The 12,017-nt window shown below is 39.3% G+C and overlaps 1 protein-coding gene across 1 annotated transcript in view; it reads right to left on the bottom strand.

Moving 5' to 3' along the window:
* Positions 1-12,017, bottom strand: part of PLEKHG7 (pleckstrin homology and RhoGEF domain containing G7) — a 45,496-nt gene that overhangs the window by 10,482 nt on the left and 22,997 nt on the right. The window contains exons 8-13 of the mRNA XM_060244570.1: positions 10,868-10,963; positions 9,602-9,697; positions 8,418-8,531; positions 5,285-5,456; positions 2,175-2,290; positions 1,268-1,361 (exon numbers count right to left, since the gene is read on the bottom strand). Of these exons, the coding sequence (XP_060100553.1) occupies positions 1,268-1,361; positions 2,175-2,290; positions 5,285-5,456; positions 8,418-8,531; positions 9,602-9,697; positions 10,868-10,963 (688 nt within the window). The remainder of the gene's footprint in view (positions 1-1,267; positions 1,362-2,174; positions 2,291-5,284; positions 5,457-8,417; positions 8,532-9,601; positions 9,698-10,867; positions 10,964-12,017) is intronic.

Here is a 12,017-nt window from a genome sequence, read left to right as displayed (position 1 = left end):
GTTTACACCCTAATCCTCAGCTACTGATCAATCAGCCATCTCCTTGGCTCTTCCTGCAACTCAGTTTCTCTTTGTCTACTGCTATGGTAATGTCTGACATCTGGGCAGATTCTTTGTTTTCTATGCTTGCTTCTCCCCAGGGGTATCTTTGCTAAACCGCCCAAACCATTAACACATCCTGACCTTTTGTAACCTATTGGGAGGACATTACTAAATCAGCCCCACTATTGTTACCTATAGATCCATCCAGGTGACCAGAGTCTGCTCTACTTATTGGCTTAAGGTGGGCACCCAATCAGATACCCAGAATAGACCAACCAGTGCCCACCACACAAGCCAGCCCCTTTTCTGGGTTGGTCTCACCCCCTCCAAAGATTATATACAGGACTGCAATCCATGCTTGCGCTCTCTTTCTTCCTGCCTGGACACCATGTAACCGGAGTGTTCTCCCTCCATTACCCTAAGTAAGGGGGGGTCTCTCAGTCATGGCACATGGCTGTGCATGCCTTCATCTTCAAGGTCCCAAATGGACCTCTGCACGCCTGGAAAGGTAGTATGCCCCCTGTGTCTTTCCTTTGACTCTGCTATATCTCATCTCTTTATTTCTTAGGTCTTGTGTGTGTGCTTATATTATTTATGTGTAAAGGAATGATTGTATCGCAACACCTACATTTATTTGAGTAAAACATTATAAAATACAATTGCTTGTACTATTCTTGGCTGAAAAACCGAACTCCGTATTATTGAAAGCAAAGATCCTCGCTCCTAAATTCGCTCTTCTAAGTCTCTTAGCTAATTTCCCCATTAAAATTAGAGACTTAAAATCATTGCCGGTAACAAAACAATCAAAATGAATCTTTAAATGCTAGAAGTTTCATTTTTACTTCTATTTTACATGTTCCATAATGACATAAAGCCAAAGGCAGGATTATAGTTGTCATGAGTGATTTGGCAGCACTTAACACACATTTGTGCACACAACCACAATCTAAATGCACAAAAATTGTTCAGCAATATAAACTTATTGTTAGAAGGCAGTCTAAACTTTGTACTGAAATATAAAAGACATACACAATTGTCTGTAATAGCAACATCTTATGAGCTGATTTTAATGAAATATCCAGATGCACAACAAGACATTACTCCAAGAGGCTTTTGCTAGACAGTATCTCACTTCCATTAATTCTTGCCATTATGTTTGTAGAGTACTTAAAGCTGTGTCACATCCTGTCTATTGTACGAGGTAGCCATTAAATGTGGGACTTACCTGCAAGACTTAATCTCCCTTCATGAAGAAGGTATCTCTTTGTAGGTGACAAGATGCTTTCATTTGGGTTGTCCCTTAATACGAATTTAAGACTCTTGTGATAAGACAATAAGAGAACCATAGAGGTTTAATTAGTAAGTGGTAAGGGAGACTTTATACAGAAGTTTAAGAACACTAATGTTTGATTAGGATATTTAGTTTTATGCTGGTATCAGCACTGGACAAAAATGTTTTAGAGCTTGTAAGAACATGATATTTTCAGAGACATGTAGGTTCTTTATTTCCTGTTCTGTGTTTCCAAAGAAATATTTTTTTTCAGGATGTTCGTTATTCCTCAGCAACTAAAACCCCAAGCCTGTCCCTCTGTAATTTTTATAAGAAAATAATGTAAGACTACTGCATGCTATGTTACACTACTTGCCACTTATAGAACATTTTTCTTACATGGTGGTGGTGGGGGGGAGATTATTTGGTATATGCATAACTTATAACACCGAGTGAAGAATTTCCTGCATTTAGGTAGTTGTGAATTAATATTTCTATAAATCTGCATCGATCTGTATCTAAATTGTAGTCACATAGGGTTTGTTCACTTTATACTAAGGACAATCAATGCCTGATCCCTTCATCATCACAATAACTGGTGGGGTAGGACTATTGTAATGCAGATCAGTTAGTTTAGACTTCTGGAGGGATGTCCCTTGCAGGCACTCATGCTCAAAAACAAACACAAAAGACAAACACATTCATTACCATCTCTAGTGGGGAGCAGCCCAAAGAGTGTCTGAACTAATTGTAAATGTTAATCTGTATGTGGCAACTTTTAGATCTTTATCTTATCTTAAACTGAAGTTTTTAGAAAACCAGTTGAAAGCATTTTTTTTTTAAAGATGGATAAATTGCTTACCTCAGGAATAAAAAATCTTTTATCTTGATCCCAAAGTGGAGGCCAAATTATAATGTCCTGCAGCTGTTTGAATTTCTGGAAATTATCCAGCCATTTCACTTTACCTTCCAAGTCCTCTGAAAGATATACCATAGAAAAGAGCATAGATGGTGTGGCAGATAACAAAAGATCAAGTATGCATACCAGGGGCCAGCAACCTTTTGGGCCCAAGTGCCAGAGCAATGTCTACCTGTGAAGATGTTGATATGCCAAGAGACAAAAGTGGGAGGAGAGATAAGGGATGTACTTAACTGGATGCAGTATGATCAAACCAAGACTCACTGTGATTACCGGGGTCTTGGATCCATCTGATGGTTGTGTAGCTGCAGAAAGTGATACCATTCATAAGTCATGAGTGTCATCTCCCATACCATAACCCTTAACAGTGTTGCCAGTGAAGAACCAGCTACTTGACAAGCAAAACACACATGTTCTGGTGTTGCTTACTCCATACTATGTACTTTCAGCACATATGCCTCTTCTGTAGGCTTCTCTACATGTTCAACTTATTAAAGTGTTTTTTTAGCAGTCAACACCCAAGCATCAGAATTGACTTTGGTATGGTCATTTTGCATGTCTGCCTTCTCTCTGCATTATTCCAGTCATGGAGCTGGTTTATTTGTTTCATATGTACTGAAATAATCAGGAATATAGAGCAAGGGTGCTGAAGCATCACCAGTGGCATCACAGCAGGGGAGGGATGGTGGCTCAGTGGTAGAGCATCTGCTTGGGAAGCAGAAGGTCCCAGGTTCAATCCCTGGCATCTCCAAAAAAGGGTCCAGGCAAATAGGTGTGAAAGACCTCAGCTTGAGACCCTGGAGAGCCGCTGCCAGTCTGAGAAGACAATACTGACTTTGATGGACCAAAGGTCTGATTCAGTATAAGGCAGCTTCATATGTTCATATGTTCAGCACCCCCTGTGTTCATGCACTATAGTAATATAGTGAAGTAATGCTACAAGATCTGCCTATTCTCCTTTGTAATTATCCGATTGGGCAGAGTTCTCCCACCCTGTTGAGTTTGAATGTAGGGTGTAGGCTGGGATGGTTTTTTTTAATGGTTTACTGGTGGGATGATTCTTTGCTTTGTTGATTTCTTCTGGTAGCCATTTTGAGACCAGAGAATCTCCAGTTGTAAAAGGAAAACTGAGAAATGGTGCTTCTCTTTACTGTAGAAAATATTTTCTCCAATGTTCAATTCTGGTCACTGCACCTCAAAAAAGATATTATAGCATTGGAAAAAGTGCAGAAAAGGGCAACTAGAATGATTAAAGGGTTGCAACACTTTCCCTATGAAGAAAGGTTAAAACGCTTGGGATGCTTTAGCTTGTAGAAACGTTGATTGCAGGGTGAACATGAGAGATAATTTACAAGATTATGCATGGGATAGAGAAGGCAGAGAAAGAAGTACTTTCCTTCCTTTCTCATAATACAAGAACTCATGGGCATTCAATGAAATTGCTGAACAGTCGGGTTGGAACTGATAAAAGGAAGTACTTCTTCACCCAAAGGGTGATTAACATGTGGAATTCACTGCCACAGAAGGTGGTGGTGGCTACAAGCATAGACAGCTTCAAGAGGGGAATGGATAAGCATATAGAGCAGAGGTCCATCAGTGGCTATTAGTCACAGCTTATTGCTGGAACTCTGTCTGGGGCAGTGATGCACTGTATTCTTTTGCTTGGACGGGGGGGGGGCACAGTGGAAGGGCTTCTAGCCCCATTGGTGGACCTCTTGATGGCACTTGGGGTTTTGTTTTGGCCACTGTGTGTCACAGAGTGTTGGACTGGATGGGCCATTGACCTGATCCAACATGGCTTCTCTTATGTCCTTATGTTCTCTTATGTTACCACCCAGTGCCATTTGTATAGGATAGTTTATGCCCTGTTGAAGGGTTCTCATAAAGTGATTCTCTCATCAGTAGTAGGTTGATCTACACTCATGCGCAAGAAACACCATTTTCCTCCACAGAAAACTAGAGAGTGATAGAAAGCTTCCAAAACTAAATGGTACCTGCACATGTGTGAGAATCACCACTATAAAGTACTAAATTCTAAATAATATTAATAACCCTTGGAGAAAGGCTGCTTGCATCCTCCCCCTTTAGTTCTTTGCCTTTATCAATATAAAAAAGTGTATTTCAAGGTACAGGATGTCACTTTTGGTTGAAAGCCTGTCATCCATACAGAACCCTTTTCTGTCTATATTAAAGAAAAAAATGTATAGCTATGGCAGGTAAGTGGTTTTGGGTTTAAGCTGATATAAGCTTTCTTAATATCAATATAACCTTTGAAAATTAAAAAAGAACATTTGTCTTCAATTGCAAGTGTGTATTAATGATCTCATTATATTAAAAAATGCTCCTTCCTTGGGTAGGAAAGTAGATGTTGTAATGTTCAACAGCAGTCCTGTTTTTATATTGCCTATCAGTATTGCTTTGATTTTTTTAAAAATGAAATCAAGTCAGAATGGAAAGATGGAGTGAGTGAAGAATAGGAGGGAGGATGTGGTTTGATGATGGGCGGTGGGCACTGATAAGCACCAACTGGCGGAACAAAAGAATCCAGTTGAAGAATTATGCCCTTGGAGTATAAGTAACCCAAATCAATTTAAAAAAAAACATTTGGGTAAAATTGCTCCCCCAAAATGGGAGGAAAACTGTGGAAAACTGAAGTAGGCAGAAATTAGCAAAATAAAGCAGTACAACAAAAGAACCAACAAAAATCAACAAAGAACCAACAAAAATCACCCATGCAGAAAAACTCGTGTTGGAGAAAGTTGAATGCCCTCTGTACTGACAAATTCTAGTGGAAGTGGAAGTCCCATGGATAGTAGTGAAGTATAAGGATTACAGTTTGTGTTTCTATCATGTCACCAGATGTGTGTCTTCGGTGTCTGTTATGTAACATATAGGAAGACACTCTCAGACCAAGTTCACATCCTTACTGTTTTTACAGTATTCACATATTCCCATTACCATTTGTTGTCTGTTCTGAAATTTGTAATACAAGACTCATGCATATATTTTCTGAACAACTCCCATATCAAAGATTTGATGTTTGACCTACTTACTTATAGATTTTTCCACCTTCTCCTTAATCGAACAGATGACTGCTTTCTCCTCTGGATCAGCCTTTTTCCAGATGTTCTCCAGGAGGAGGGGATAGTGAGTCAACCTATGCAAAGGTGCAACCAGCAGTTCTGACAGATGTAGTCGCTTGCATTGTTTGTTCTGTTCACACCACTTTTGAATAAAAAAAACAAACCATATTGGACCAATGACTGGCTCAGCATCTTGTTGGCATGTAGAAGGTCTCAGGTTCAATCCTCAGCATGTCCAGCTAAAAAGATCAGGTGGTATGTAATGTGAAATATCTCTATCTGAAACTGTGGAGAGCTGCTGTCAGAGAAGACAGACTAATCTTGATAGACCAATGGTCTGCCTCAGTATAAGGCAGCTATGGGAAGGCAAGATGTCTTTTCCACCAACCAGTGTTGTTAAGTGTTCTGGTGGGGGGGTGGGGAGGTCTGTTTCAATCAACAAAACCACATAGGAGGAAACTGAGCCCTTCTTGTGACTCTTTCAGTTTAAAAATTCCGCATCCGTCTGTTCATGGATCCCCAGTGTTTGTCAACTTTGGACCTTGATCCCACAAGACCAGAATTGCAAAGATTAATAAAATAGAACCTAATGGCACCTTAAAGACTAACTGTTCTATTCCAGTGTTAAGCTTCCATGCAGTAGACCCCACTTATGCAGATTTAATGAAGCTGGTCCTTCCTTTACGGTCATTTTATGTAGGTCTAACATGCAGAAAGTACAAGGCAAAGGTAATTATGTGAAATTCTTGATTAGATTTGAATTTTACATATGTACATTCTGCATTTTGTCTCCCTACTGTTTTTCAAAACAAGGGTATGTGCATGTGTGTGTCCTATATAAAAGGTCTTCCTAGTGAGGAACTATTGCATTGCACCTGAAGAAGTGATAAAGAAACAGAAGAAGTTTTTCATTTGTCCCAGCTGAGCAATATTTAGTAGAAAAAGCAAAACAAGACCTAGCTAAAAGAGCAAAAAAAAAAAAAGTTGTTTGCAGCTTTTTCTGCAAAGTGAGGGTTCTCGTATTAGTAAGTGCTGTAAATGCTGATGCAGGATAGAGTTTGCACATGTGAGATTTTCCCAATAAACCTTTGTTAGTCTTAATTTCCCCCCATCCAGATGTGCTCTGCAGTGATTCCACGTTTGGTCTGGGTTGCATTGTCATCACGGTTGCCCTGTTGATTTGTCACCCCCCCTTTTTTTGTTCTTCATGTATCCATAAAGCACTTTGATTGTCTTGTTAAAAGTGGAAATAGAAAAGTGCCTATAGATTGTTACAGCAAATACATCTCAGATCCCTCTCATGGCACAACAGGAAAAAATGCTGGGAAAGTTGTGTCTGTGACCACAGGGAAATGGTGGTACGGGTGGGACCTTTGCAGGGCACAAAAATAAATGCCATAATTAGACTGTATTCTTTCTAGAAAGCTGGAGTAAAGCAGGTTTGGAAAAGAACTTATTGTGGACACGGAAAACATCAGAACAGGACTATCACAGCATGGTGGTGGTGTATGGGAGATTTTTTTTTTATGTGCTGCAGTTTGGAAGCTCAGTGGATAACAACCTCTGTGAAAGCAGTCTACAAGAAAGAATGATTGCTTTATTTTCCAGCTGTACTGTCAAAACTGTTTTTCTTTACTTCCAAAGCTGGTGATGTATTCATAAATACTCTAAAATGGGGAGGGGGGATTTCTGAGCACATTCATTGTGACAAATCAGTTTGTTCACATGCTTTTTTTCTTAATGTCTTCTTAATATATACTAAAATGGCAGAAGGAGAGTTGAAGTAAAGCAAAAGTGTCAATTGTTACCTGTTCAGTTTGGTCCTTTTTAGTTAACATGTATGATTAACAATGGATTTTTTCCTCAGTCACCCTGTGTACTGCCAGGGTATAAAGCCCTAAGCCCCAATAAAGTCAGAAAATGAAACTGTAGGTGAATTTCATGTTGAGGCACAATCCATCGGTACTGATAACCAGTGGAACATAAATGTCTCACTGAAATATCTGACATTTTAACATTCTTTTATAATGTGGTGATTTACGTCTAGAATTCGTGCCATACATGAGTTGACAGTTTAATATTGATTTTCTGCCCAGAGTTATATATTTTAACTTTTTAAAAAGCTATCCATATGGAATGCCACTTCAAGTATGGGGTGGGGAACGGAATGAAGCAAGTAATAAAAGTTGTAATGATAATGAATAGGGGAGAGCGTGGGGATGGGTTATGTCATATTCACAAGCTTGCTTTAGTAGCATAATTATTTAATATGTCAGTACTTGGTGGAAATAGCTGCATTTTCTTATCCTTGTTTCCTTTTCCTTTTTCAAATATACAAAATATTTATTTCAATGAACTTTCTAGGATAATTTTAAAAACAATATTTACCTGGCAAGATTATATTGTAGGTAATGTAAAGCTCTGTGACTGGACCAAAGTATTATAGATCACTGTGAGGATGAAATAGCTCATCCTTTGTCAGATCTTCTACAAGAAGCTTTCTATTTATAATCTACCCCCAGTTACACTGCTGTTTTGTGCAGGAAACTGTATAAAATTTGATCTTCGCTTATGTGCGCTGAAACAACATTTGGCCCACAGAAGTCACCAACTGTATTTAAGCCCTACTTAAAGTATTAACGCCCTACAGTAGTATTAACAGTAATTTTTTAAAAGCTGCTGCCATAGTCTATCATGGGTGGCTTCCACAAACTGAGCAACTCTTGGAAAACAATTTTTACCTCATGCTCTTCCTTCCTGCAGCCTCTATGCCACCAAAAAGTTGGGGGACTCTCCAATATGCCATTGGGACCTGGACAAATTGAGGTTGCAGCAAGAAGTAACATTGGCTAACTTTTGTGGGAGTGCAGGGGAATCTGTGAAAGGAGCAAACACTCAAAAGTGAAGGAAGAAACATTAGCCAATTCCCCTTTCTTGCTGCAGTTCCACCCATCACCAAAACACACACTGCTATGCCTCAGCAGTAGTCTTTTTTTCAGGGTGCAAAAAGCTGCTTGGCAAAAGAATAAAATGTTTTCCGTCAATTCATTCCATTTGGACCTATCCTTTAATCTGTAAACATTGGATAAGAATAGCACTTTACTTTTAAATAGGTCCTGAAATCTTCTCTTTTCTTCAGTCTTTCCAAGTAAAAGACTGTGGAGGTGTAATTAAGGCAGTATATCTGGAGACACTGACACAGGTTTCCTTGGAAATACTGCAAGATGAAACAAAATTAGATATTTAACATCAGAATATAAATGACTGGCATAGACACAGAAAAAAGTTTGAGTCCAGTGGCACCTTTAACGCCAACCAAGTTTAATTCTGGGCATAAGTTTTTGTGTGAATGCACACTTCATCAGTATATAAGTTTATACCCAGAATTAAACTTTGTTTGTCTTAAAAGTGCCACTGGACTCAAACTTTGTAGTGTTGCTTCAGACCAACATAGCTACCCACCTGAATGGTATAGTGGCACTTTTTGTTCTTAACATTATATATGTCCAACTAATTTGAGCTTTGATTTACTTAATTTACCAGAGATATTTAGGACTGTTTAATATTTAGGATATTAAATTTAGGATTATATAATAGCTGCTTGTTATAATTTATCACACCTTGGGTATGGTATTTACTTTAAAATATGATTCTGAACACACTTAGGATTAATACGGATTTACTACTTCATAATGTGTAGGACTGTACAGCAGATCTCTCCCACTGTGTGTTACTACAAAATGCCTACGTATTGGAAGAGCTGTTCATCTTGTTCTCTAAAGGACAAGGAACTCTTGGGAAATGTTAGGTACTCATGCTTATTTATTTGACTATTTACATATAATTCCCGCCCCCCCAGTTCAAATCCATTCCCTTTGTGTAGGTCATTTTCAGGTGTTTACTTAGTTTTACCAAATTTGAAGCCCCACTGATTCCTCTGCATACATTCCAGAATATGATACATTTGTTACAACAAGAACAACAACAAAAAAGACATTAAATGCCAAATTGATTGTGACATAAGCTTTCATGGACCAGAGACTGTGTTGCCAGATTGAATGGCTAGGGAATACAGAGAGATGTTTTTTCTTTGGATTCTCTATACATGTCAACTGAGCTAAGGGGGATTCGAATGTTGCAGTAGGATCTTGAGTGCATTCACACAACTATATTTTGTTTCATGTTGTAATATGTGAAACTCCTGTTGAGTCTTAAGGTCATGTGAAACTGAACTTCCTTATATTTTCTGCTTTTTCTACTTGGTAACCTTATGGAATACACCATTACCTTTGTAAGCATGGAGATGAACTCTAAGGAGGATGTAGGCTTGACAAGATGATTCTTTATAACTTTAAAGAAACTGATCACAAAACCAAGGCTTACCTAAAGAAAAAACATCGTTCTTAGAAGACCTTCACTTCAAAAAAATGGCATAAATTATGGCTGCAAGTTAGTTAGGGATGCCAGTCTCTGGGTGGGACCAAGGGCAAACCTGGCAGCCCTACAAGTAACAGTTCAGTGTAACAGATTACAAATGCAATCCTTTTCTAAGAACCGTTAAATTAGTAAAAGCTGTTTTACTAGTTAAATTAATTAAATTAGTAAAAGCTGTTTTACCAGTAGTTCCAATAACCAAACAACTTGGCTAAATGGTGTCTCTCTCAGCTACCAATATGTCTGGGGATGGAAGACTTATCCCTGCATTTCCTAGCTGTTGTGGGGAAAAGGAATGAAGACCAGGTGCCTGAGCATCTCACCATCACCACTTCACTCAGTCTGTGCTGAAGCTCCAGGAAAGAGCACAATGAATCAGGCCTTTTGCAGGTGCTTGTGGTGAGGGCAGCTGCAAACCTGGCACTGGCAGAGTGCACTGGGGTCAGCTGCATAGAAGCCAAATCAGTCGGAGATGAGATGCAAGTACAGAAAGTCTGACATCAGATAGTGACATCAAGAGGCATGCAGCCTGGCATGTCTCCCACATTCCCATTCCCCAAACTCCTGCTGTGCCTGGCAACCTTACCTTGGGACCTTTTTTCTGGTTTGGCACTAGAATTGAATAACATAAATAAGTAGATAAATATCCCATATTTCCCCAAAACTATTATAGAGCATTGCAGCCAGAGGCACTGACCAGGGCCAGGGATATCAACAGTTGATGTCACCTAACCCACTGCCTTCTCCTGCATGACTGCCAATAGCTGACACCCACTGTTGTCACCTCTGGACAGCTCTGAGCTGAGCAGCTCCTGCAGCACTGGCTTGTATCACTTCTGAGGCCACTCTACTTGGCTTGCTGAGGCCATTTTAATGTCACTGAGCTTCTCTGAGCACAGCCAGTACAAAGAGCATCTCTCCATCAAAATTAAGCGCACACACACACACACACACAAACAGAGCAGGGTCTAGATCCTGTTAAACTTGAAATTATTAGAATTAATCACTAATGTGAATGGAAGTTATTTGAAAGACACAGTGCAAATACCTGTTGCTTCTGCTGTATTGTTTGAGAACACTTAATAGGCAATACAACGTGTTTTGATACATTTTTCTCACCTGGTTTAACTCTTCCAAGTTTGCAAAAAGTAGCCTTGAATTCACATCTGATAGGAATTCCTTGCTTTGCAGATACTTTAATGTATTCATAAAAACCTTTGGAAAAGACAATTCCACTTATTTATTTCCTCTCCCAGTCACTGAATTTTATTACTTTCATAGGTTGCCTTAGTTCAAAGAAATGCCCTGATCCAATGTCCATCATTGGTCTAGAAAACTCATCCTGAGAGTTTCACCCTGAAAAATGTTGGGAATAGGCAGCCTTTTCAGGGCGGAACATTCTTTTGGGTAACGTTGTTTCATGTTGAAACATGTTACCATGTTAACATTGGGCGTTTTCGCACTCACCTTAATCAGCAGCGACACCCCTCTTCACCGCGCAGGATCTGCGCGGATTTCGCACTAATTGCCGTGGAGCACCCGGAAGAGCCGGAAAGTCCCGGCGCTTTTGCAGCGCAAACGGAAACTGGTTTTTGGCAGTTTCCGTTTGCGCCGCAAAAGCGCCGGGACTTTCCGGCTCTTCCGGGTGCTCCGCGGCAATTAGTGTGAAATCCGCGCAGATCCTGCGCGGTGAAGAGGGGGTCGCTGCTGATTAAGGTGAGTGCGAAAACGCCCATGGTAACATATTTAATCAGTCTTTGCTCTATCTTTCCAGTATCATATGTAGCAAATGATTGGATGTACATCATTTCCCCTTTAAAGACCATTCTGAAAGCAGCACTAAATTAGGGAACTTTTAGTTTCTTTTAAACTTTTTTTTTAAAGAACATACTTTAATCAAAAAGCATCATAACAATAGAATAAAAATAACAAAAAGTCAGAGGCAAAATGCAATATGACAAATTAAGAAGAGCAATTTGACATAAAGCAATTGATCAAACTTGCAAATAAGGTAAGCTTGGGTGAAAATGAGAATAATATTAACATAGTGATGCAGTAGCCTATGAAAGGATCAATGGTCAAACTAAGGTGCCATAAGACAATAAGTATAAGGCAGCAATAAATAACCATGTGCTCAAGAGTGGGAAGACCTGAGCCAAGAGAAAGAGGACAGAGATATAGTATTGAAAAAGGTAGAGAAAGAGAGAGAGAAAAAATTAAAAATGTAGCCAAGAGTGATATGCCCGATTTGATGGAAGAAGCTCATGTT

The sequence above is a fragment of the Heteronotia binoei genome, chromosome 8, assembly GCF_032191835.1.
Source record: "Heteronotia binoei isolate CCM8104 ecotype False Entrance Well chromosome 8, APGP_CSIRO_Hbin_v1, whole genome shotgun sequence".
NCBI lineage: Eukaryota > Metazoa > Chordata > Lepidosauria > Squamata > Gekkonidae > Heteronotia > Heteronotia binoei.
This window is presented reverse-complemented; position numbering and strand designations above follow the sequence as displayed.